The 23,620-nt window shown below is 49.8% G+C and overlaps 1 protein-coding gene across 1 annotated transcript in view; it reads right to left on the reverse strand.

Moving 5' to 3' along the window:
* The window catches only part of NSF (N-ethylmaleimide sensitive factor, vesicle fusing ATPase), a 78,230-nt gene that overhangs the window by 16,504 nt on the left and 38,106 nt on the right, over positions 1–23,620 (reverse strand). The window contains exons 9-17 of the mRNA XM_069877131.1: positions 16,120–16,319; positions 12,374–12,539; positions 11,805–11,879; positions 10,007–10,194; positions 4,634–4,729; positions 3,871–4,027; positions 2,356–2,489; positions 709–775; positions 450–529 (exon numbers count right to left, since the gene is read on the reverse strand). Coding sequence (XP_069733232.1) covers positions 450–529; positions 709–775; positions 2,356–2,489; positions 3,871–4,027; positions 4,634–4,729; positions 10,007–10,194; positions 11,805–11,879; positions 12,374–12,539; positions 16,120–16,319 — 1,163 coding nt within the window. The remainder of the gene's footprint in view (positions 1–449; positions 530–708; positions 776–2,355; positions 2,490–3,870; positions 4,028–4,633; positions 4,730–10,006; positions 10,195–11,804; positions 11,880–12,373; positions 12,540–16,119; positions 16,320–23,620) is intronic.

A 23,620-nucleotide genomic window follows, 5' to 3' on the forward strand; every position in this document is an offset into this window, starting at 1 on the left:
ATGGCAGGGCCGGCACTGGCAGCACAGCAGCCGTCAGCGAGGCTCAGAGTCCTCCTCTGCCAACGTTACTACACGAACAGTGCTCTTGCCCCTCGATCAAACCTGGAGGGGCTACAAGAAACCTGGGGAGGGACTCTTTACAAAGGCACGGAGCGGCAGGACAAGGAGGAATGGCTTTAAACTGGAGAGGGGCAAATTTAGACTAGACATAAGGAAGAATTTTTTCACGAGAAGGATGGTGAGGCCCTTGCCCAGGTTGCCCAGGGAAGTGGTGGCTGCCCTATCCCTGGAGGTGTTTAAGGCCAGGTCAGATGAGGCTTGGAGAAACCTGATCTGGTGGGAGGTGGCCCTGTCCATGGCAGGGAGTTGGAACTGGATGATCTATAAGGCCCCTTCCAACCCAAACCATTCCATAATTCCATGATCCTATTGTATGATCCCCTCCTTACCTGGGGAGGAGCCTTCTTTAGCAGGACCAGAAGGGCTTGCAGCACCAGATTAGAGAACCGTGGTCCAATAGGGACATAATCTGAAATGAAAAACGCATTTTAATGCCCACTAAACCACTTTACTGTATCAAAACCAGTTCAAGGCTCCCGAAGTAAACGATTCCAGATTGGTTTTGGTTTTGCACTATTTCCATATTGCAAATCTTTCAACGTTACTGCTCAGCAGACAGCACAGCGTGCTCTCATCATCCTAACTCACCTAGCAGCCTCTCGATGTCGTCCACGACAACACAGCTGAGTTGGGACTTGTATGCATCATCAAAGATCTGCAAAACAGCAAAGTGACTCATGGTTAAATCTCAGCAGCAAAATTACAATGGTCATGATGGGACCTGTTGATGTGTTTTTAACTAAACAGTGTGGTATTTAGGGGAATAAATAGAGAATGGAACAGGTAAGTACCAAGAGATTAGACTCTGCCTGTATTTAATAAAATGTTGTTATCCCAATGAATTCAGAGCTCAGTTTTGTTCATTTTCCCCATAAACTATGTAAAAATACCAGTTCCCTGTATTTAATCACTAGCAATGGACAAAACAGAGCCCTGTTCATCTGTTTTTGGAGCTGGGACAATACTGATGATACACCACCACGCAGCAATCCGCACAACTGCAGTGCAATCACACAGCTTTTCCACTCCGGCTGGAGACGAGTGGCTTTCCGAAACTGCACCACAGGGAGAGGAGATCAGCTCAGGTACAGATCCAGCCTCCACATCCCCCTTCAGAGAGCAGCAAACCAGTGTCCTGCAAAGCTTTGGATTTAAACAGGTGACACTGAGGACCTCAGTGGTACCACAGGCCCCCCTCCAGCACACACGACCTCAAGGGAAGCCCAACAGTCTTGAATCTCAATGACAAACCGAGGTTCCAGCTCTGAGAACAAAGAATCATGGAACCGTTTGGTTGGAAAAGACCTTTGAGCTCATCAAGTCCAACCATACCTGCCCACATTGCTGTCAGAAACCACGAACTGATCTGAGTAACATCTCACTCACACATTTCACTCAAGATCACTCAGATAGATACGTAAGTGCTGGCTTCCCTAAATGAAATCTCCTTCCTTCCACCTGGCGACTTGAAATGATTTGAGATGTTCAAGCTGTCTGCACCCTCCCTGCTCCCCAAGTTGTTAAAAAAATGTTGTTTAGCTGAACATTAGCACCTCAGAACTGCTCCTGGTCTCATCCAGCAGGATCTCTTCTTCCCAAGTGCAACCCTAAGCCCCTCCTGCCTCCTTCTTTGCAGGCAGAGCTCCAGCCTTGCTTACCACACAGCGGGACTTTGGTTTCCCCATTAGTCATGGTTACATGTCAGACTCAACTGGGCCAGAGCCTAGAAACCCTCCCTGACTCACTCAGTGCTATAAAAACATCCACTCCATTTTATAATAAAGCTGGAGAGGGGCTCTTGACCAGGGGGTGTAGGGACAGGACAAGGGGGAACTGTTTTGAGCTGAGAGAGGGGACATCAAGATGAGAGGGATTGAAAGAGGGGAGACTGAGATGAGATCTGAGGGAGAAATGTTTTGCTGTGAGGCTGGGGAGGCCTTGGCCCAGGTTGCCCAGAGCAGTGGTGGCTGCCCCGTCCCTGGAGGGGTTCAAGGCCAGGCTGGATGGGGCTTGGAGCCCCCAATACAGCGGGAGGTGTCCCTGCCCATGGCAGGGGGTGGGACTGGATGGGCTTTGAGGTCCAAACCATCCCATGACTGTGATTCTATAAATATAGGCACAGGAGTTTAGGAGCTACAGAGAGCAGTAAACACAGTCATGGTGTAATTAACATTTCCATCCACTAGATCACACAGAAGTGGGCTGTAATCAGGCAAGAGTAGGACAAACACGCACCTTCTTCATGGCTTGGCACTTGGCTGTTTCTGAAAATCCAATCATCTTATCAGGAGAGCAGATCTTGATAAAGGGAAAGTTGGATTCTTCTGCTATTTTTGCTGCCAGCGCAGTCTTCCCGCTGTGGGGGGGACCTGAAAAAAGGACAAATGGAATGGAAGGAAGGATGAGGGGGAAAACAAGCCTGGTAGGGTTCAGCGTGGATGTTAAGCAGGTTTATGCTCTCATTCCCAGGGCTCTGTGTTTTGAAACACCCTTGCAGAAGGGACACACTAACTCCCAGTGCAATCCCGTCCTCCAGAGGAAGGAAACCAATGCCATTATTTGAGTTCACACAGACTGCTTTGCTGGGAAACTAACACAAAAGAGAATATCACACGTTTTGTAGGACTGGCCCCAAATCAGCCTGTGTTTGAGTTTTGGAGAATCTTCTTGCACTACGGTTATGAATTCTGCACGTACTGAGGCAAACAAGGCAACAGCATCAATACCAAGGAAATATCAGCACAAGGAACCTGTAACCTGCCTGAATTCTCACCATAATAATGTAAACAGAGACCAAAGACACATCTCAGGTCTACAGATCAATAAAAATCAAGTTGGAGGTAGTGCACGCAAGCGACACGTTGGCCACAAGCACAGAACTATTCAGGGCATCCATTCAAGGTTAATTTCAAAGCACCAGATCACTAAGAAATAGTGGGAATCCACATTTTTCTCCTTCAGGAAAAGAAAGAGGGAAGCTCTAAATTCTACCCAAATATCTGCAGTGTAGATACTGGACCTGCTTTTCTCAACTCTTCCTGTTCAGTAACAGTCTAGATAGAACCAAGCCACCTTTGCCTAACAACAGGCACCTAAAGGCAAGCAGAGAAGATGTGACTAGAACTCATTAAATAGAATTACGGAATAAATGAGGTTGGAAAAGCTCTCTCAGCTCATCCAGTCCACCCCCACCGTGCTGACTGAACCACATCCCAAAGCACCACATGTACACTTTTTGAACCCCTCCAGGGACGGAGACTCCACCCTTGCCCTGGGCAGCCTCTGACAGGGCTTCACCACTCTGGCAGTTAAGAAATTTTTCCCAATATCCAACCTAAACCTCCCCTGGCACAACTAGTGGCCATCACCTTTCACTTCTTACTTTGGAGAGGAGCCCAGCACCCACCTCACCACAACCTGCCTTCCAGGAGCTGCAGAGAGCGATGAGTTCTCAGTTAATTACACTGAGAAGCTCTCTAGTGACTTCGAAGAGAATTTAGACAACCCGCTCAGCTGGAGAAGTCAGTGCTGTACAGCACCCACAGTCTGGTTATTAGCTGCACACTCACATCTCCGTTGTGCCAAGAACAGGAATCTCACCCAAATAAACCAAAAGGGACCAATTCCATTTTTCCTCTCACATTTCTTTACACGCAGTCACCCGATGTAACACATCACCACCTGGGTACCTGACAGAGAAGCTTCTCAGAAGCTGCTCTGTTTCTAAATACCTATTTTTCCTACACGTACCTTCTAGGAGAACGCTGACCAGCGGGGTGCGGTCGCTGTTCTTAGTCTGTTGAACAAGCAGCTCCCCATCATCCAACACCCTTGTTACCGGGTCGCCCCATTTAATGATCCCATTCATGATGTAGCTGGCATAGTCCTCCTGGTTAGTTCCGAAGGCCTGTGTTAAGAGAGGAAACATTTATTTTACCAAGCAATTTTGCAACACATCAGAAAAACAGGAAACAATTAAGAATCAGCAAAATGACACAGCCCAAGACTCCAGAAGCTGCTCAAGCGAGGCCGTCGGTGCTGTCAGACCCACTGGGGACACACGGCACTTTGGTTCAAGGGACTGAACATGGCTGGGGACATTGCACACTTACGAACATCTTCTCATACACCCTTAAAACGAATTCTAACCTGCGCACGTTGCCAGCGGGCTCTGAATCCACATCAGTAAAGGACGATTGTCAAAAAAGAGACTTATACCTCCTGTCATGGCTGTCATGCACTAAGAGAAATGGCCTAAAAGGGAGAGGGGCACATACGACAAGGAGAAGAAATTCCAGGTTGCTTCCTTTACTTGTTCTACTCCTTCTTCGTGATTCATGAATGTTACAAAAATTACAAATCAGAGTCTTGGCACTGCAGATGAAAAGAGGCTCCCTGCTTCCATGCCTACAACCCAGGATGCAGTAGGTCAGCCCCCAGAGGGGAGCTGCTGCCCCACGTCATTAGCGATACGGGGGAACTCTACAACAGGAGTTGTCTAGAACAAACTTACTGGTTTGATGTCATTCTCCAAAGATGCAAAGAAGTCTCCTCTTGTCACTCGCAAGCTCTCGGCCTTCTCCATATCCACTTCCACTTTGTTGCTGGCCTAATAAAGGCAATAAAAGACATTGAAGCAAAGCAGTCCCCCACACAAACCCTTATCAGCTTCCATCCATGGATCCAACCCTGCAGTTGGTCGGTATCACAAGAGAAATGCTGCTTCCCAAGCCGTTTCTTGGGCGTATGCTGGATACCAGTGGAGCAACCATCACCTTCACAGAGCCACATCCATCCACCCGCCCCAGGAACCCATCAAGGAGCAGTTGTTCCAAAACAAGAGTATGGCCAAAACCCCACATTTCAAAGAAGCCACCCCAGCTAAGAGCAGGATGGAGGCTCAGCGCCATCCTTGTTGCTGCTGTGCTAACTCAACTACACGAACCAAGTGTTAGAGAGGCTCCGACTGGTGCCCAGCGTGGGATTTATCTCACTTAGGTCTAATTTCTACAGGTTATTGAGCTGTACAGGTTCCCTTTAGAGGAGGGAACTGCTCTCTCTGTTCAGAAAAACTTGGTTGAGCTCTCTGGGCGCTGGAGAAGAAGGGGACAAAGCCTCCTTCCTTGTGAGCGTGTTTCAGAAAGACAAAGCGAAGTTTAATTTCACCCAACTCTGAATCCTTGACAACTGAGCCAAAACCAAGAACTATTCCCACACCTCTGCTTCAGGAGGTTTCAGTTTTCTACTCAAGCCATGCACTCTCCTCTTCGTACAAGAAGTCTTGAAGGTAAGTAAATACTGGATTTCTTTCTGCTTTATCTTTATTTGTTTCATTTCAGCCAAACCCATGAGCCTTCCCTTCAGTGCCACTCGGAATAAACAAACCACAGGCAGCTCAGCTCATCTTCAAAGTGAAAAGCCCCTCCTGCCACTCCCAAACCATCCAGCAGCGCTGAAAAGCCAATGGTTGAAAGCAAACCCACAGCAGAGCCAGCTCCACCGCACCCTCCTGAGGATCCTGCCCCAACCTCACCTCCAGGCACCCCCAGGAGGGGCCCAAAGCTGCCCCCACCAGGGTGGAAGGGATTTTTAATATCTGAGTACTACTTGAACACCAGAGACTTTATTCAGATGGCTGGAGATTTAAATCCAGCTCTGGATGCGTCACCGAGTGTGGCTGCAGCTCCGCAATACCGAGCGGCTCCGTTTGCAGGATGATTTGTAGAGCTGCAAGCATATTGATGGCCTTGGGCAGCAATCAGGAATTAAATGGATTTGAAGCAAGTTTTCCACTCAACAGCATACGAGCGCTGGCTGCTCCGTACTAATCCCACAGGCACAAGCTGCCGAGGATCCCGGGCAGAGTTAGAGATAGCGGCAACAGGATTAGTCACGAGCAGGGGCAGAAAGGGAGCTGTGAAAAGCAATCTTTTAGTTACCTGCATAGGCAGAAACCTGTTTCAAAGGAGCACAGAACATGAGACAAAGGATCTTCACTCCTTTCCACCAAAGGCCAGCCTTGAGAAGCTTTTGATAATCTCCGAATTTCCCCATAACACCACAGCAAATGTTTCTGGATCCCAAACCAAGGATGCAAGTTCCATTTCTATTGCAAGTTCCTTGAGACTGACACCCCCACCAGCTTCCCCCAGAGAGCTCAGGAGGCAAAAAGACAGAACTGCGAGGGGTTTCTTGGAAGGCAAAGAAACCTGTCACCCCTGCCTGGGCCAAGGCGATGGACAAGTCAAAGAACTGTGACTCTCAAAGACGTCTTTTGGAGACATCAACTTCTGATGAGGATCAGCTCCAGGAACAAGGAGCGCTCTCGAGCACAGCGAGGGAAAAATAGTGAGAGAAACAATCACACTGCTTGTCTGTCAGGGTTGCTAAGGTTGAACAGGAACTTTGGGAGCTAGGCTGGCCAGGAACACTGTGCCAAACATGGGACCAGAATCAGATTTGCCCCATTCCTGCATGTGTTGAAGGCCAGGCTGGATGGGGCCTTGGGTAGCCTGGTCCAGTGGGATGTCCCTGCCTATCACAGGGGGTTGGAACTGGATGATCTTTAAGGTCCCTTCCAACCTAAACTATTCTATGATTCTATGACGGCCAGAATCTCACCCACCGAGCAGAAACACAGGGTGCCAAATGTGTCACACTGGTGGGTCTGTAGCACAGGTCAATCTCTCTTCTACAAAACAAAGGGGAGGGAAGGTACCTGAAATGCTACCAGCAGACTCCTGAAGCCATTTGTACACTTCAAACCAGGGGATTTTCTTTCTTTCCTACTCCTTAATAAGTTATACACTTTAATTTTTAACTCACACTGAGAGATTATCAGAAAAGTTTAAATGATTCAGAAGAACAATGCCCCCTGATTTCCAATTTGTGCTCTTGCTGCTCATACGCGCTGCTGAAAACTAGGTCAAGCCTATGATGTATATTTTACATTGTAGGAGAGAATAAAATACCTTGGTGCCTCATTTGGCTGAAGCCATCTTCCAAATAAACAATAAGAGTATCCAAAAATACTGCATCAAAGCGTTTGGGATGAAAAGCACAGCATCGCTGCTTCACATGTGGATAAACACACAGATATCAGTGAGATCCCAGTCATATTCCAGCCTAGAGGAGAGGCTGCTCTCCTACAGTTCCTCACTGCCATCTTCTCTCACTGTACCATCGTGGCACCACAGGGAACACATCAAACCATAAATGGCTCCCAAACACCCCTAGAATTCAAGCATTGAATAAACATCAGCTACGAGGACAGGCTGAGAGAGTTGGGACTGTTCAGCCTGGAGAAGAGAAGGCTCCTGGGAGACCTTAGAGCAGCTTCCAGTGCTGAAACAGGCTCCAGGAAAGCTGAGGAGGGATTTTTCACAAGGGCCTGGAGGGATAGGACAAGGCAAAATGGCTTTAAATTGGAAGGGGAAGATTTAGATTAGACATTAGGAAGAAATTCTTTACACTGAGGCTGGGGAGGCCCTGGCCCAAGTTGCCCAGAGCAGTGGTGGCTGCTCCATCCCTGGAGGTGTCCAAGGCCAGGTTGGATGGGGCTTGGAACAACCGGATCCAGAGGGAGGTGTCCCTGCCCATGGCAGGGGTGGAACTGGATGGGCTTTGAGGTCCCTTCCAACCCCAACCATTCTGTGATTCTACTGTTAGCAAAATTAATTATTTAAGAAAAATGTTTTGCTTGCAAAGGGATGAAAATCATAGAATCACATCAAAACACCTCCAGAGGTGTTGCCTGTTTTTTGAGACAGAACAGAAAAAAAACAAGAAGCTGTCCATGTCCATGGTTTGTTTGCTACAGAAAAGAATTAATAGCTTCCAAGTATTATGGCTATAAAGAGAAATCAGCAGGAAGAGCCATTTTCCCTTTAGAAGAGCATTCCCAAGAGAATATAAACTCTGAGTAGCCAAATGAGTTACAATTAAATGAAAACACAATTTGCTCTCTTCATATTTGATGTTGAAGAGATTTTTTATTTAAAAACACCCCAGTGATCTGGAAGTGCTGCCAAAGGCTTTGCTCTGCAGCAACTCACACCAGCTCTTGGCCACTGGAGCCAAGGGGCTGTGTCTTTCAGCTCCCTCTTCACAAACTCATCAGCTCGTATTTCAACACCATCGAATACTGGGGTTTGCATCTGGATTCAGATGCCCTGACATTTCATGGGCCTGAACTTCTCTCTGGTTCAAGATATCCTGACCAACCACAGCCAGCAGACACTGCGCCTCGAGAGTGGAGGGAACCGGGAACCTGACATGTCTCTGTGGACACCGAGATGACCATCAAGTGAGTTCTTTTTGGAACAGAAGATGTACCAGCTTCTTCTGAATTCTACCAAGACTTTACCATCATTAACATCCTCGAGAAAAGGCTCTTTCCACTGCTTAACCACTTCTTCACACAACGCACATCTCTGCTTTCAGCACAGCCCTGATGGTGTCATTTGCTCAGCTCCAAGTTCTTGCATTAGGGAAGAGTCAACAGTCATTCCCCGTGCCCCAGTTCCACTCACTTAGGATTTCACACCCTTTAACATATTTTTTCAGGCTGAGAAATCCCAGTCTAATCTTCCTTCCAGTGAAAACACTCCTCTACCTATCTTCCCTGCTACCTTTCTGTATCCTCATTCTCCCATCACCTCAAGGTAGGTGTCCCACGAGTAAACGGATTCAAATCCAGTAGGGATTTTGCCCATGACATCATCACAGAATCACAGAAACATGGAATGGTTTGGGTTGGAAGGGACCTCAAAGCCCACCTAGTTCCAGCTCTTGCCATGGGCAGGGACATCTCCCAGTGGGTCCGGTTGCTCCAAGCCCCATCCAACCTGGCCTTGAACACCTCCAGGGATGGAGCAGCCACCACTGCTCTGGACAACCTGGACCAGGGCCTCCCCACCCTGACAGCAAAACATTTCTCCCTAAAATCTCACCTAAACCTCCCCTGTTTCAGCCCAAAGCCATTGCCCCTAGTCCTGTCCCTCCAGGCCCTTGCAAAGAGCCCTCCCCAGCTTTCCTGGAGCCCCTTTCAGCTGCTCTAAGGTCTCCCCAGAGCCTTCTCTTCTCCAAGCAGGACCCCAACTCTCTCAGGCTCACTTTTGCTCTCTGTGCCTCTCCCAGTAAATTCTCATGTTGCAATTGCTTTTTTTTCTTCACTGATAAGGACTAAGCTGGTATCTCAAGATCATTGTAACTCCCCAGACATGACCTAAGTCATAGTCAGCTCAGTCCCTGTCACTGCCTGTACCTTTTGGAATTTCGCCTCCTCGGTATGGACTTAAATTCCCCAACTACATCTTGTGCACTCCTATTATTTTAAATCCCTTTTGCAGTTTCCATACCTGGCATTCATCTTCATGACCACAAAACAGCTTTGAGAACATACCTTCGCTTTTCCCCTCTCTTCACAGCTCATTCAAGAATATACAGAATTGCAGAGGCGCCAGCAGAGATTCCTCCAAGGTGACTGGCTGCTCTTATTTCCCCTTGTTGCCCAGATCCAATCCATAAACCAAGCTCAACATCTTCTTTTTCTTTTTTATCAACAAACATTGACAAAGCAATCCCATTCTCTCCCCACTGAGCTCTGCCAGAGCCACTTGGGAGCAGAACCATGTAAAAGCACAGTGAAAAGGTGGTGTCTGTCTCCTAAGATACACTGAGATGCCATTAGCTATTTGAAAGTCAATCTTCAGGAAAAGGTCTTCAAGACCAGGCTGGATGGAGCTTTCAGCAACCTGATCCAGGGGGAGGTGTCCCTGCCCACGGCAGCGTGTCAGATCTCACCTGACTTTGAGGTGCCTTCCAACCCAAACCATTCCATGATTCTATTTTCCCTTTTTCGCCCCAGTGAGAGGACAGGACTGACCTTAATGTGTCTGTTCATAGCAGTAGACTGAGCAGCTCGAACTAAACCTTCTAATTCAGCACCACTGAAGTTTTTAGTCTCAACTGCCAGTTCTGCAATGTCCACGTCTTCAGCCAGCAGCTGGTGTTCCCGCATCCGGACTGTGTGGATATGAAGAATCTGAAATCGGCCCTTCTCATCCGGCAAGCCTGAAATTTTAAACAAAACTCAAGTTATTCAGTGCCTCGGCACAGCATCTGCAGCAAAACCCTTCGCTCTCCTCATCAGTCCAACCTCTAACAGCTCTTCCTCAGCACCAGAGATTCATTCTTACAAGCAGAATATCTGACAAAGCTTTTTATTGGACAATATTCAAGTAGAAAACTGCCCACAACAAACTGATTAGCATCACCACCAAACTGGAGTGAAAAAGCGTACTGTTTGGTGCCTTTCCTCTAGGTTCCTCCAAGTTGGTTGTTCTCAAGCTTTCACAACAGGAATTCACCTCACATAAAGGAAATGGGCTAGGTCCCTCAGCACCCCTAAATCCAGTTCCACCTTGTAATTATCACAGAATTCGAGAATCACTGAACAGTTTGGGTTGGAAGGGAACTTAAAAGATCCAGTCCAACCCTCTGCCCCACACCAGGATGCTTCTGATCAGACCTGGTTGCTCAAAGTCCCATCCAACCTGGCCCTGCACACTTCCACCAATGGGGCAACTGCAACTTCTCTGGGCAACCTGGGCCAGGGCCTCTCCACCCTCATCGTAAAATATTTCTTCCTCAAATCCTACCTAAATCTCCCCTCTGTCCATTTAAAACCATTCCCCCCCATCCTGTCCCTGCACTCCCTCCTAAAGAGCCCCTCCCCAGCTTTCCTGGAGCCCCTTTCAGTGCTGGTAGCTGCTCTAAGGTCTCCCCAGAGCCTTTTCTGCTCCAAGCTAAAAAACTTCACGTCTCTCAGCTTTTCTTGACAGGAGCAGCATTCCAGCCCTCTGACCATTTTCTCTGGACCCGCTCCAGTGAGACCATTTCCTTTAATCTTCTTTTTCTGACCAACGCATCTTTACAAGCTCTTTTTATTACTCATCCCATCCCTTGCCAAACTCAGCTCCAACTGTGCCCTAGCTTTCCTGCTCCCACCTCTCCACATCCCAGCAGTGCCCCTGTATTCTTCCCAGGATCCCTGTCCCTGGCTGCACTGCCTGTGCATTTCCTTCTCATCCTTCAATTTGACCAGGAGGTCCTCACTGAGCCACGCTGGTCTCCTGCTCTCCCTGCCTAATTTCTCACACGTGGGAATCAAGAGCCCTTGTGTACTCCTCCAAGGGCAGCCAGCTCTGTTCTGCTCCTTTATCCCTACCGGTGGTTTCCCAGGGAGTCCCTTTTGGTTTAATAACTGGAAGTTTGCTCTCCCAAAATCCAGGGTCACCACTCAGACAGTGTTCATGTCCCCAGCCGAGGCCTTACTTCCTCGTTTGCACCTTAGCAAAGAAGTTCAGCACCTCTGCCATCATGGCTAACTATTAAAATTCCAATATTGATTTGCTGTTATATTTAAGGAGGAGTTTCTTCACTATGAGGGCGGGGAGGCCCTGGCCCAGGCTGCCCAGGGAAGTTGTGGCTGCCCCATCCCTGGAGGGGCTCAAGGCCAGGTTGGATGGGGCTTGGGCAGCCTGATCCAGTGGGATGTCCCTGACCATGGCAGGGGGGTTGGAACTAGATGATCTTTAAGGTCCCTTCCAACCCAAACTATTCTATGAGTCTACGTGTAAGGACATGTGAGCGTATGGACCGTGACACGCCAGCTTGCTTACCGATCTCCATTTTCACCTCCAGCCTCCCCGGCCTCAGCAGAGCCTCATCAATCAGGTCAGGTCTGTTCGTCATTCCTAAATTCAAAGGTAAAAAACAGAATAAGCATCATCTGAACTTACCAAGTGGCTCTCCAGCTCCTGAACGCAGCCCACAGAGCTAGGGAGGTAACTCAGAGTCTGCAGAAAACAGACAAAAGATCCATCTTCAGAAATACTGGAAGAGTCATGCAGGGGATCAAACCTGTCCCTGTGACTGCCCTGCACTGTCCTTGTGCCACGACAAGCAGTGAAGTCCCACTCCTTCGTACACCAGTACATCAATGCGAGCTTTCTTTAAACAATTGAACACACCAGAAGCTGCAGGAGGGGTTGGTTGAGAGCAGCAATATCAGCCAATTACAGCCCTGTCTCCCTTTAAACCTGCTCCTGCTGCTCGTTAAACAGCAGCCATTCAGTCCAGATTAGTGCAAACAGATCCCATATCCATAACGATAACTTAGTTGACCTGCAGAGATGAAATCTCTGTTTTCAACCAGACCCCGTGACAGAGAAGGTAAGGGCCATCGTACCGATCACCAGGATGTTGTTGAGCTGCTCTACTCCATCAATTTTCGACAGCAACTGGTTCACAACGGTGTCGTGGACGCCGGTGCTGCCTGCCATGCTTCCTCTCTGCTTGCAGATCGCATCAATCTCATCAAAAATGATGATGTGCACACCACTGTTTGCTCCGAGCTGTTGGAGAGAAAAACACGTCAGGAACGGCACATGGAATCCCTGAGAGGGATCCAAACAAAACTGCAACTTCTCAACCAGCTCAGCCACGGAGACACAGAACAACAATACCTCCCAGTGGCTTTTCTGTCACATTATCACAGAACCAGAGAATCACTAGGTTGGAAAAGATCTCCAGGATCATCAAGTCCAACCATTCCTATCAAACACTAAACTATGTCCCTCAGCACCTCATCCACCCATCTTTTAAACACCTCCAGGGAAGGTGACTCAACCCCCTCCCTGGGCAGCCTCTGCCACTGCCCAATGACCCTTTCTGTGAAATATTTTTTTCTGATGTCCAGCCTGAACCTCCCCTAGTGCAGCTTGAGGCCATTCCCTCTTGTCCTGTCCCTTGTCACTGGAGCCCAGCCCCCTCCTCTCCACAACCTCCTTTCAGGGAGTTGGAGAGAGCAATGAGGTCTCCTCTCAGCCTCCTCTTCTCCAGGCTAAACACCCCCAGCTCTCTCAGACGCTCCTCTTGTTCTCCAGCCCCTTCACCAGCTTCGTTGCTCTTCTCTGGACTCGCTCCAGAGCCTCAACATCCTTCTTGTGGTGAGGGGCCCAGAACTGACCCCAGGATTCGAGGAGCGGTCTCACCAGGGCTGAGTCCAGAGGGAGAAGAACCTCCCTGGCCCACGCTGTTTCTGATCCAAGTCAAGATGCCATTGGCCTTCTTGGCCACCTGGGCCACTGCTGGCTCATGTTTAGTCGCTGTCAACCAACACCCCCAGGTCCCTCTCCTCCAGGCAGCTTTCCAGCCAGAGTTCTCCTAGTCTGGAGCTGCTCAGGGTTGTTGTGCCCCAAGTGCAGGACCCGGCATTTGGCCTTGTTAAACCTCCTCCCATTGGACACAGCCCAGCAGTCCAGCCTGTTCAGATCCCTTTGGAGCCTCCCAACCCTCCAGCAGATCCACACTTCCACCCAGCTTAGTGTTGCCCACAAACTTGCTAAGGGTGCACTCGGTGCCTTCATCCAGGTCATTGATAAAGACATTGAACAGGGCTGGACCCAGCCCTGAGCCCTGGGGACACCACTTGTCACTGGCCTCCAGCTGGAGTTAACTCCATTTCCCACCACTCTCTGGGCCCTCCAGCCAACCAGTTTTCCACCCAGGAGAGTGTGCGCCTGTCCAGGCCAGAGGTGACAGTTTCTGAAGCAGAATGCTGTGAGAAACTGTGTCAAAGGCTTTACTGAAGTCCAGAAAGATAGATCCACAGCCTTTCCCTCATCCAGCAGCCGAGTCACTTTGTCATAGAAGGCGATCAGGTTAGTTTGGCAAGACCTGCCTTTCGTGAACCCGTGTTGACTGGGCCTGATCACCCGGTTCTCTTGCATGAGCTTCATGATAGCACTCAAGATCACCTGTTCCATCACTTTCCCTGGCACTGAGGTCAAACTGACAGGCCTGTAGTTCCCTGGATCCTCCCTCCAAACCTTCCTGTAGATGGGCACAACATCAGCCAGCCAATACGTGGGCATCAGACCCTTCTAGAGCAACATCTCGCCAAAGTGGGTGGTGGGCTTTGCCAATACCCAGGGCTTCACAGCTGACGTTGGTGAGAGGAGCAGCATGCAAGGGACTGGACAGCCCAAGAAGAGCACAAGCCCAGAGCTGGATCGTGCAGCTCCAATAAAGGGTCCCAGTACTGGGAAAGCCCTCTGCAAGGGGGATGGAGAGCAAAGTGCAGCTGTGGAGGGATGTGCCCAATGTGGGAACACCCCGGCTTGTAATACAATGGGGAAAGACAGAGCTTGCTACAAGAGCTTTGCTCTTGCCATTTTTAAGGAGTCCATTTGTTCCATGCCAGGCAGGAGCAGAACTGCTCGTTTCCAGGTTCACTCAAAGGTGACGCGGTTGCAGCTGGGAAGAGAACAGGACACTTTTTGTGACTGTGTTATGAAGGGTTTTAACTTCATATTCCACCTCTACAACATCTTTTGTGGACAGCAGAGACCATGTTAACACTGGGTAAATTTGCTGTCCCTGGCAACCTGCCCCAGACACAAGTCATTACAATACTAACCTTTCGGAGACCTTTTTAATCTCACGGCCTGTCATCAGGACCATCCCCTCCAGCCAATATAAAACTTATTTTAACAGGTGTGTTATTGCAGAGGAAAAGCTGCTCACAGCTCTGGTTGCCACAACCAGAGAGAAGGAGACTGTTTACATCTGCACGGGTTAGCATGTGAAGCTGACTTATTGATTAATTAATCTTTTAAAGAAAATTCAATTATTTCAATACAGGCTGGAGGACGACGTGACTGAGAGCAGCCGTGTGGAGAAGGACTTGGGGTGTTGATTGATGAGAAGCTCGACATAAGCCGGTAACGTGTGCTCACAGCCCAGAAACTAACCCTTACCTGGGCTGCATCCAGAGCAGTGTGGCCAGCAGGGAGGGAGGGGATTCTGCCCCTCTGCTCCGCCCTAGTGAGACCCCACCTGAAGTCCTGTGTCCAGTTCTGGAATCCTCAACATAAGAAAGATATGGAACTGTTGGAACAGGTTCAGAGGAGGCCACTGAAAGGATAGGAGGGCTGGAGCACCTCTGATATGAGGACAGGCTGAGAGAGTTGGGGTTGTTCAGCCTGGAGAAAATAAGGTTCCAAGAAGACCTTAGAGCAGCTTCCAGGAAGCTTCCTTAGAGCAGCTTCCATGGCTTTAAATTGGAAGAGGGAAGATTTAGACTAGATATTAGAAAGAAATTCTTCACAAAGAGGGTGGGAAGGCCCTGGCCCAGGTTGCCAAGAGCAGTGGTGGCTGCCCCATACCTGGAGGGGTTCAAGGCCAGCTTGGATGGGGCTTTGAGCAACCTGATCCAGCAGGAGGTGTCATGTTCAACCAACACCCCCAGGTCCTTCAGCCCTCCAGCCAGACTTCTCCTAGTCTGGAGCTGCTCAGGGTTGTTGTGCCCCAAGTGCAGGACTCAGCATTTGGCCTTGTTAAACCTCAAACCATTGGACTCAGCCCAGTGGTCCAGCCTGTTCAGATCCCTTTGGAGGCTCCCTGCCCTCCAGCAGATCCACACTCCCACCCAGCTTAGTGTCATCCGCAAACTTGCTAAGGGTGCACTCGATGCCTTCATCCAGGTCATTGATAAAGACACTGAACAGGGCTGGACCCAGCCCTGAGCCCTGGGGACACCACTTGGAACTGGCCTCCAGCTGGAGTTAACTCCATTTACTGCAACTCCTTGGGCCCAGCCATCCAACTATTTTTCTACCTGGGCCAGGGCCTCCCCATCCATATTGTGAAGAATTTCTTTTAAACAACTCTGCGAGGGATGGATCCAATCTGCCCATCTCCAGCACGGCGACCGAGGAGACCGGCTGCCCCTGCAGGCTCTAGGTTCACTTTTTCAGCTGACAGTGGGGGAATCTGCAGAGCGCTGCTGCTCAGTGATCGGCAAGGCACCACCATAATCACAAGCAGTGACTCAGTCTTTCAATGCAAGCAGCAATTTTCTGACTATTAACCTCCTTCCTGGCCATTCTACAGGCACACCCATACCAACCCCGCTGTTTATGTTTGCATTACCCTTCTTTGTTCCTCCTCGGCATCAGCAAACAGCTTGCGGATGTTGGCCTCGGATTCACCCACATATTTATTGAGGATTTCGGGACCGTTGACCACCTTTGGCTCCCTGGCATTCAGCATCTTGCCGATCTGCCTTGCCATGAGCGTTTTCCCACAGCCTGGAGGTCCGTACAGGAGAATGCCCTTCACGTGCTTGCAGCCTGGAACAAGAGGGAACACATTCAGAGCGCAGGAAAACAAGGGAACCACTGTTGATGGCAGGGGTGATTCATAGAATCACAGACTCCCTGAGCTTGAAAAAGCCCACTCAGCTCAGCCAGCCCAACCTTCATCCCAATCCCACCATGCTGACTGAATCCTGTCCACAAGTGTCACGGCCACACGGTGTTTGAACCCCTCCAGGGATGGAGACTCCCTCCCTGCCCTGGGCAGCCTCTGTCAGGGCTTCACCACTCTGGCAGTAAAGAGTTTTTTCCCAATATCCAATCTAAGCCTCCCCTGGTGCAGCTTGAGGCCATTTCCTCTCATCCCACCACTTGTTACCTAAGAGAAAAGACCAGCACCCACCTCACCACAACCTCCTGTCCAGGAGCTGCAGAGAGCACTGAGGTCTTCCCTAAGCTTCTTCTTCTCCACACCAAAAAGCCCCAGGTCCCTCAGCCGCTCTCAGAACCTCTGTTCTCCAGCCCCTTCCCCGGCTCCGTTCTCTTCTCTGGACATGTTCCAGCCCTTCTATGTCTTTCCCGACTGAGGGACCCAAAACTGAACCCGGCACCGAGCACAGGGGGACGATCCCTGCCCTGCTCCTGCTGGCCACCCCATGGCTGATCCAAGCCAGGATGCTGGTGGCCTTCTTGGCCACCTGGGCCACTGCTGCCTCATGTTCAGCTGCTGTCATCCAACATGCTCAGGTCGTTTCCAGCCTCTCTTCCCCTAGGCAGGAGCTGCACGGGGTTGTTGTAACCCAAATGCAGGACCAAACACTTGGCCTGGTTGAACCTCATACAGGTGACCACAGCCCAGCGATCCAGCCTGTTCTGATCCCCCTGCAGAGCCTCCCTGCCCTCCAGCAAATCAACACCCCCAAAATCTTGCAGAGCAGTGCATTGGCCTCAGCCCTGCTCGGTGCCTTTATGAGTGAAATTCACATTCAGCATTGCCAGCGTGGATCAGAGCCATTCCAATGACCCAGCTACGGTCCACGGAGCAGCCCAACTGCTCTCCCACGCGTTAGGCACACGGAGTTAACAGGTAAGGACTGAGAGCCCGAGTTATAACTTCTGGTCAGCAGCACAATGCAATGGAGATCACTCGGTAACCACAGCAATGACACCGGTCAGACCCCAGCACCCAGGAACAGGTCCCAGGGATGCTGCTCCCCCCAGGCACTGAGGGGCTCCAGAGATGTTTCTACCTCACTGCACGCCCTGAACACCAAGCACAGATGTACCAGCAACAGGACAAGCAGGTACCACGCCTGGTCCTCCTAGAGGGACACCGAGTGCCGGCACAGGCAACCTGCCTTCCCAGAGGAGTTGCAACCGAGTCTAATTTGTAGGCATGTAAGGAAAATGAAGCATCAAACACTTAAAGTTACTCAACTGACTGTGAGCTCCCAGGGCAGACACTGACCAAACACATCAATCTGATTGTGCAAAGAGAAAATGAGGAATATCCCATATGAATGCTTCATGCTTTACCCCTGTACAAGGTTTTAATGAGTCTCATCTAAGACAACAAGTTCTGATTCCAAAAGTATAGGACAAATACTGCGAAAACTGAAGGCAGCTCCCAAGAGCCACTAGAACTTCAACCCAAAGGCTTGGTCTGGAACTGGAAAGACCTGAAAACTTCTCATTTATTCAACCAACAGGACTTTGTCCACTGTGCATGAGAACTGGCATTTAAATTCCCTCCCTTTGGGAGACAGAGGGTGCAACGGGTGCAGGTTAATCACAGAATGATTAAGGTTGGAAAAGACCTTCAAGCTCAACCAGTCCAACCGTCAGTCCAACCCCACCACGCCAACTGAACCATGTACTGAAGCACCACAGCCACATGGTTTTTGAATCCCTCCGGGGATGGAGCCCCTGCCCTGGGCAGCCTCTGCCAGGGCTTCACTGCTCTGTTAGTAAAGAGTTTTTTCCAAATATCCAATCTAAACCTCCCCTGGTGCAACTTGAGGCCATTCCTCTTGTTCTACCAACTTGGAAGAAGAGACCAACACCCACCTCACCACAATCTCCTTTCTGGGAACTGCAGAGAGCGATGAGGTCTCCCCTCAGCCTCCTTTTCTCCAGGCTCCAAAAACTCCAGTTCCCTCAGGCGCCGCTCATAACGCTTGTTCTCCAGCCCCTTCCCCAGCTCCATCCCCATCCTCATGACACACTCCAGTCCCCTGATGTCTTTCCTGACTGGGTGAATCCTGGACACGTCCCTGTTCCCAACATGCCCAGGGTTCCTAGGTGTGCACGCAGCTCCCGAGAGAGGTTCCCGGGGTGACCAGGAAAGGTTTCCCTGAGGGATGTGTGGAATTGGGGACTCGCAGCTTGTGAGCCCCAGACATTTTATCAACTGCCTGAACATCCTCATGCCTGAACACTTCCCGCTTTGCTTTATCCTGTGCCGAGAGGTCGCGGCACCAGCACGGGGCTGCAGTGAGGTCTGGGTTATTCACTTCATATCAGCACCCAGACAAGATCTGCCCAGACAGAAAAAGCAACCGCAGCGAGACAAAACCTTTCCCTGAGAGCAACCCGGAGGGGTTGGGGTTGGAAAACCCTGAAACAGGAGAGCAGAGATCATGTGTCAGCACCAGGTTTTAAACACTGAGCCTCAGGGAGAGCCTCGCAGGAGTCGAAAGTCCCTGTTTTATACCAGAGGCGTCTCAGTACAGAACCAGTGAAGGCAAACAAATTACCTGGAGAGGAAAGGACATGGGAGCTGCACGCTGCCTGAACTGAGAGATGTATAAGAGTCAGGAGCAGAGGAGCTTGAATATAATCTGGTCACAGAGTGGTGAGGAAATAGAAGACAGAAATATATAGATTATTTTGTCTCGATCCCTGTACGCCCAGCAGATCTCATTTTTCTGTTTTCCAGTTGATACCAAAGACCAAAGAGTAAACCCAAAACAATGAGTAAGCACATTTATTTTCAACTCTTAGGACGCAGCAGAGATCTTGGCAATTTGTTTCTCCCTGTGCCATTTCAAGCATAATAAGAATCATTTGTTCTCACTAGAGCCTCACCAGGTCATGAGCTCCTCACCAGGTCACGAGCTCCTCACTAGATCTGGTGCCACCCAAGCCCAAGACCAACACTGTTGCACTCAGTAAGATTTTTCTGAGCTTCTCTGCAGATAAAACATATTTACTACAAAAATAAAGAGATCTGGCCAAGAAGAACTCGTTCGTCAGCTTCCAGGCATCTACAAGCCAAAAACATAAACACCCCCCACTGTCAGGAAAAGCAGATTTCACACAGGAACGACTGAGGTGCAGATGAATTAAAAGCTATTCCTGTCAAATCCCTGTCACGAAAGCGATTGTTAACGTGTTTCAAGGGGGAACCTGATCACCTCTGTAGCCAAAGAGCACAAAGCAGGATTTCGATGATGAGTGATGCTTTGAAGGGAAACCCCAAGCAGACTGATCCTCAGACAGCTCCACGGGGCTCGAGCAGGAGGCTATTGAAAGGCTACCGGCGAGTCAGGGCACGCGTTCACAAACAGAAGAGGCAGGAGACTCACACTGGGGTGGCATTTCTCTCTCAAATGCTTCAAAAAAGGAACAGAAACAACGGTTTGGTCCTATTTTATTCCCTAGTTTTCCTGCAGCGCACAATCTCTCTCCCAGCAGAAGGAACCACCCAGGCCTATTCACTAGGAGCTTCTCTTCAGTGTGGAGAAGAGAAGGCTCTGAGGAGACCTTAGAGCAGCTTCCACTACTGAAAGGGGCTCCAGGAAAGCTGGAGGGGGGATTTTTTAGAAGGAGGGATAAGATGAGGAGGAACAGCTTTAAATTGGAAGGGGTAAGACTGAGATGAGACCCTAGGAAGAAATTCTTCACTATGAGGGTGAGGAGGCCCTGGCCCAGGTTGCCCAGAGCAGTGGTGGCTGCCCCATCCCTGGAGGGGTTCCAGGCCAGGTTAGATGGGGCTTGGAGCAATCAGATCCAGTGGGAGGTGTCCCTGCCCATGGCAGGAAGGTTGGAACTGGATGGGCTTTGAGGTCCCTTCCAACCCAAATCATTCTATGATCCTATGATTCTACAGCCCAAAAACCCTGAGCTTCTGGAGAAGCCAAATACTCCATTTCTCTGCAGGAGAGAAAATTTCCATAAGATCCCAGTACCACATGGCACCTTGAGACTCATCCTCCACAGTGGGAGCACATGGAAAGCAAAGGCAAACCAGCACAGTTCCAGCTGGAAAACTCCAGGAAACAAGGCAGCTCTGGGGCAAATTCCCTTAAAAAGCTTGGAGGATTTTCACCCTCTTCCAATTCAAAACTGCTCATCATAAGAAAGCATCATCTCGTGCCTAATAAATCGAACCCATGAGAAGCAGACACTGTTGATGAAAGGAAGGGAGAAGGTCAAAGGTTTAAGGAAGGAATGTTCAAGGTAGGCCACTGCTGTCTTGAACATGCTGTGCCATCAGCAACTGGGACAAACCTCCTGAGGCACCAAGCAGCCACTAAACCTCACTGACAGCAGCTCAGCCAGCGCTGGCGAGTCCACGCTCAGTCTTCAGTAATGTCACACGTGTGTGTTCCCTCACATCTGAACATCAAGGACACCGCTGCCCATCTGCTGCAAGACTTTGGTGCCACTGAACGAGCAATACTGAGAGCAGGGTCTCAGTCCGGTGAAAGAAGCATAGAATCATAGAATAGTTTGGGTTGGAAGAGACCTTAAAGATCATCTAGTTCCATGCCCCCTGCCATGGGCAGGGACACCTCCCACTGGCTCAGGCTGACCAAGGATGTGCCGTGGCCCAGGGCTGCCCAAGACCATTCCTGAAGCCCTGGCAATCAGTTTCTTTTCAAATGAAACCACCGCAAGCTGCTCCAGCAGAGACCCCCGCACAGCTACGTTCACCTGGCCAGAACTGAAGCTTTAAACACAAGCAGGATTTTATTAAACAGGCAGGTGATGACAACTCCAAATGTTACATCTCCAATACTCTGGGATGCTCTGCACCATGCAGGAATTTTGATTAAGCTTATCTCCCCTTTGCTGATTTCACCCAAATGTCAGTGTCGTCGTGAGAACCTTATAAAGACAAGTTATCAGCAGCGCAGACATCTCCAGCCTCGGAAAGCTTCCCAGCAAGTCTGCAAATCAAAGGTCACTCCTGTAAGGTGACACTTAATGATGGGATTCAGTGACACACAGCTCAAGGGTGTGGGCTTCGTTAACAGGAATTAACTATCTCGGTATGGGAAACGTTCTACACCAAATACCACGTAAAATCATAAAAACTGGTGAGAACTGGAGTTACCGAGAGAGGCCAAGCACTATTCTGAACCAGAATGTCACTCACTTGAAGACAAGATGCAGTTTATTTGTTCAACTCTCACTGTTCACCTTTCTCGAAAGATCAGAAGAGAGGTTTGAGTACAAGAGGGATTTTCTACCTGGGATGTAATTCCCCTTTTAATTAAAATCAAAGCATTCTGCTGTGATTCCATCACTCAGACGCACCTATCGGGGATCAGCATCGATTGCAAAGTATCGCTCCAAACATGTCGGGAAGAGATCTTTATCTCTGCGGGCTGAGCTTCGAGCAGGGGAGAGTGAGAGCAGGGCTCCCAGGCTGCCCAGCCACACAGATCTCATTCCCCAAACACAGTGGGGTGGGATTCCCCCTCCTCTCATCCCGTAAGCCGACACAGAATCGGAGAACGGTATGATGGTCCTCTCAGCTCATCGAGTCCAATCGTCAGCCCAAGGCCACTGTGGGACAGAACCATGGCCTGAAGCACCACGGCCACACAGTGTTTGAACACCTCCAGGATGGAGATTCCACCCCTGCCGGTTGCTCCAAGCCCCATCCAACCTGGCCTTGAACCCCTCCAGGGATGGGGCAGCCACCCCTGCTCTGGGCAACCTGGGCCAGGGCCTCCACACACTCACTGTAAGACATTTCTTCCTAAGATCTCATCTCAATCATCCCTCTTTCAGCCGAAAATCGTTCCTCTCATATGCGCCCCTGCAGAAAGCCCCTCCCCAGCATTCCTGGAGCCCCTTTCAGCACTGGAAGCTGCTCTAAGGTCTCCTCACAGCCTTCTCTTCTCCAGGCTGAAAAACCCCAACCGTCCCAGCCTGTTCTCATACAGGAGGTGCTCCAGCCCTCGGATCATCTCCATGGCCTCCTCTGGACTCACTCCAACAGCTCCATGTCCTTCCTGTGCAGAGGATTCCAGAACTGAACGCAGGGCTCCAGGTGGGTTCCCATGAGAGTAGAGTAGAGGGGCAGAAACCTCTCCCTCGTCTGCTGGTACCTGCAGGTACTGAGCCCTGTTTCGGTCATCACACTTCTAAGCTATGAATAATGACCAAGGGAAGAGAAACAGCCCTCACTACACCGGAGGTTGCGAGAAATGCTTTGAGAGTCTGAGATCTGTCCTGGAAAATGCTGGAGACAAACAGGAGCAGGCAAAGATGCAAAAGGTTCATCCAAAACCATACAACAAATAAACAACACACGATGAAGTGCTGTATGATGGAGAATAAGCATTTGAGAAATGCTGAGAGCGGCGCTGCACGCTGAGCTGCCATGAGAGGTCCCAGTATTTCTGGCCCCCCTAGGGATGGGGCAGACACATCCAACACTCCTTCCTCATTACATTCGTCTTATTTTAAGAACAGGCTGGATTAGCTCCTTTCCATTATTACTCTTGTCTTACAGGATCCGACTACTTCCAGAACATGAACACATTAATTTTTAAGCTACCTTGGAAGAGAAGCCTCCACTGCACAGGCAAAATCCAAGAGAGGAAACCATGTCTGAGTCTCTACCAGTCTGAACATTCATCCTGTGCTTAGTTGATGCTTCACTTCTCTGAAGCTGGGATTTTTACAAAGACATTTAGTGAACTAGGGCTAGGGTGATGGCTATAAATTGGAGAGGGGAAGATTTCGACTAGAAACTAGCAGGAAATTCTTCACAGTGAGGCTGGGGAGGCTCTGGCCCAGGTTGCCCAGAGCAGTGGTGGCTGCCCCGTCCCTGGAGGTGTTCAAGGTCAGGTTGGATGGGGCTTGGAGCCCCTGATCCAGTGGGAGGTGTCCCTGCCCATGGCAGAGGTGGGACTGGATGGGCTTTGAGGTCCCTTCAAACTCAAACCATTCTATGATTCAAATACACAAAGCACTGAAAGCAACAAATCCTGAGAGGGCTGAGCACAAGTGAAGGTGGTTACCAGGAAAGAGAAGTCACCTCAACAAAGTCAGGCTTAAGCTACCTACTGAAGGCAACAGCAGAGGATGGGGAACCT

The sequence above is a fragment of the Phaenicophaeus curvirostris genome, chromosome 26 (genome assembly GCF_032191515.1).
Source record: "Phaenicophaeus curvirostris isolate KB17595 chromosome 26, BPBGC_Pcur_1.0, whole genome shotgun sequence".
Lineage (NCBI taxonomy): Eukaryota > Metazoa > Chordata > Aves > Cuculiformes > Cuculidae > Phaenicophaeus > Phaenicophaeus curvirostris.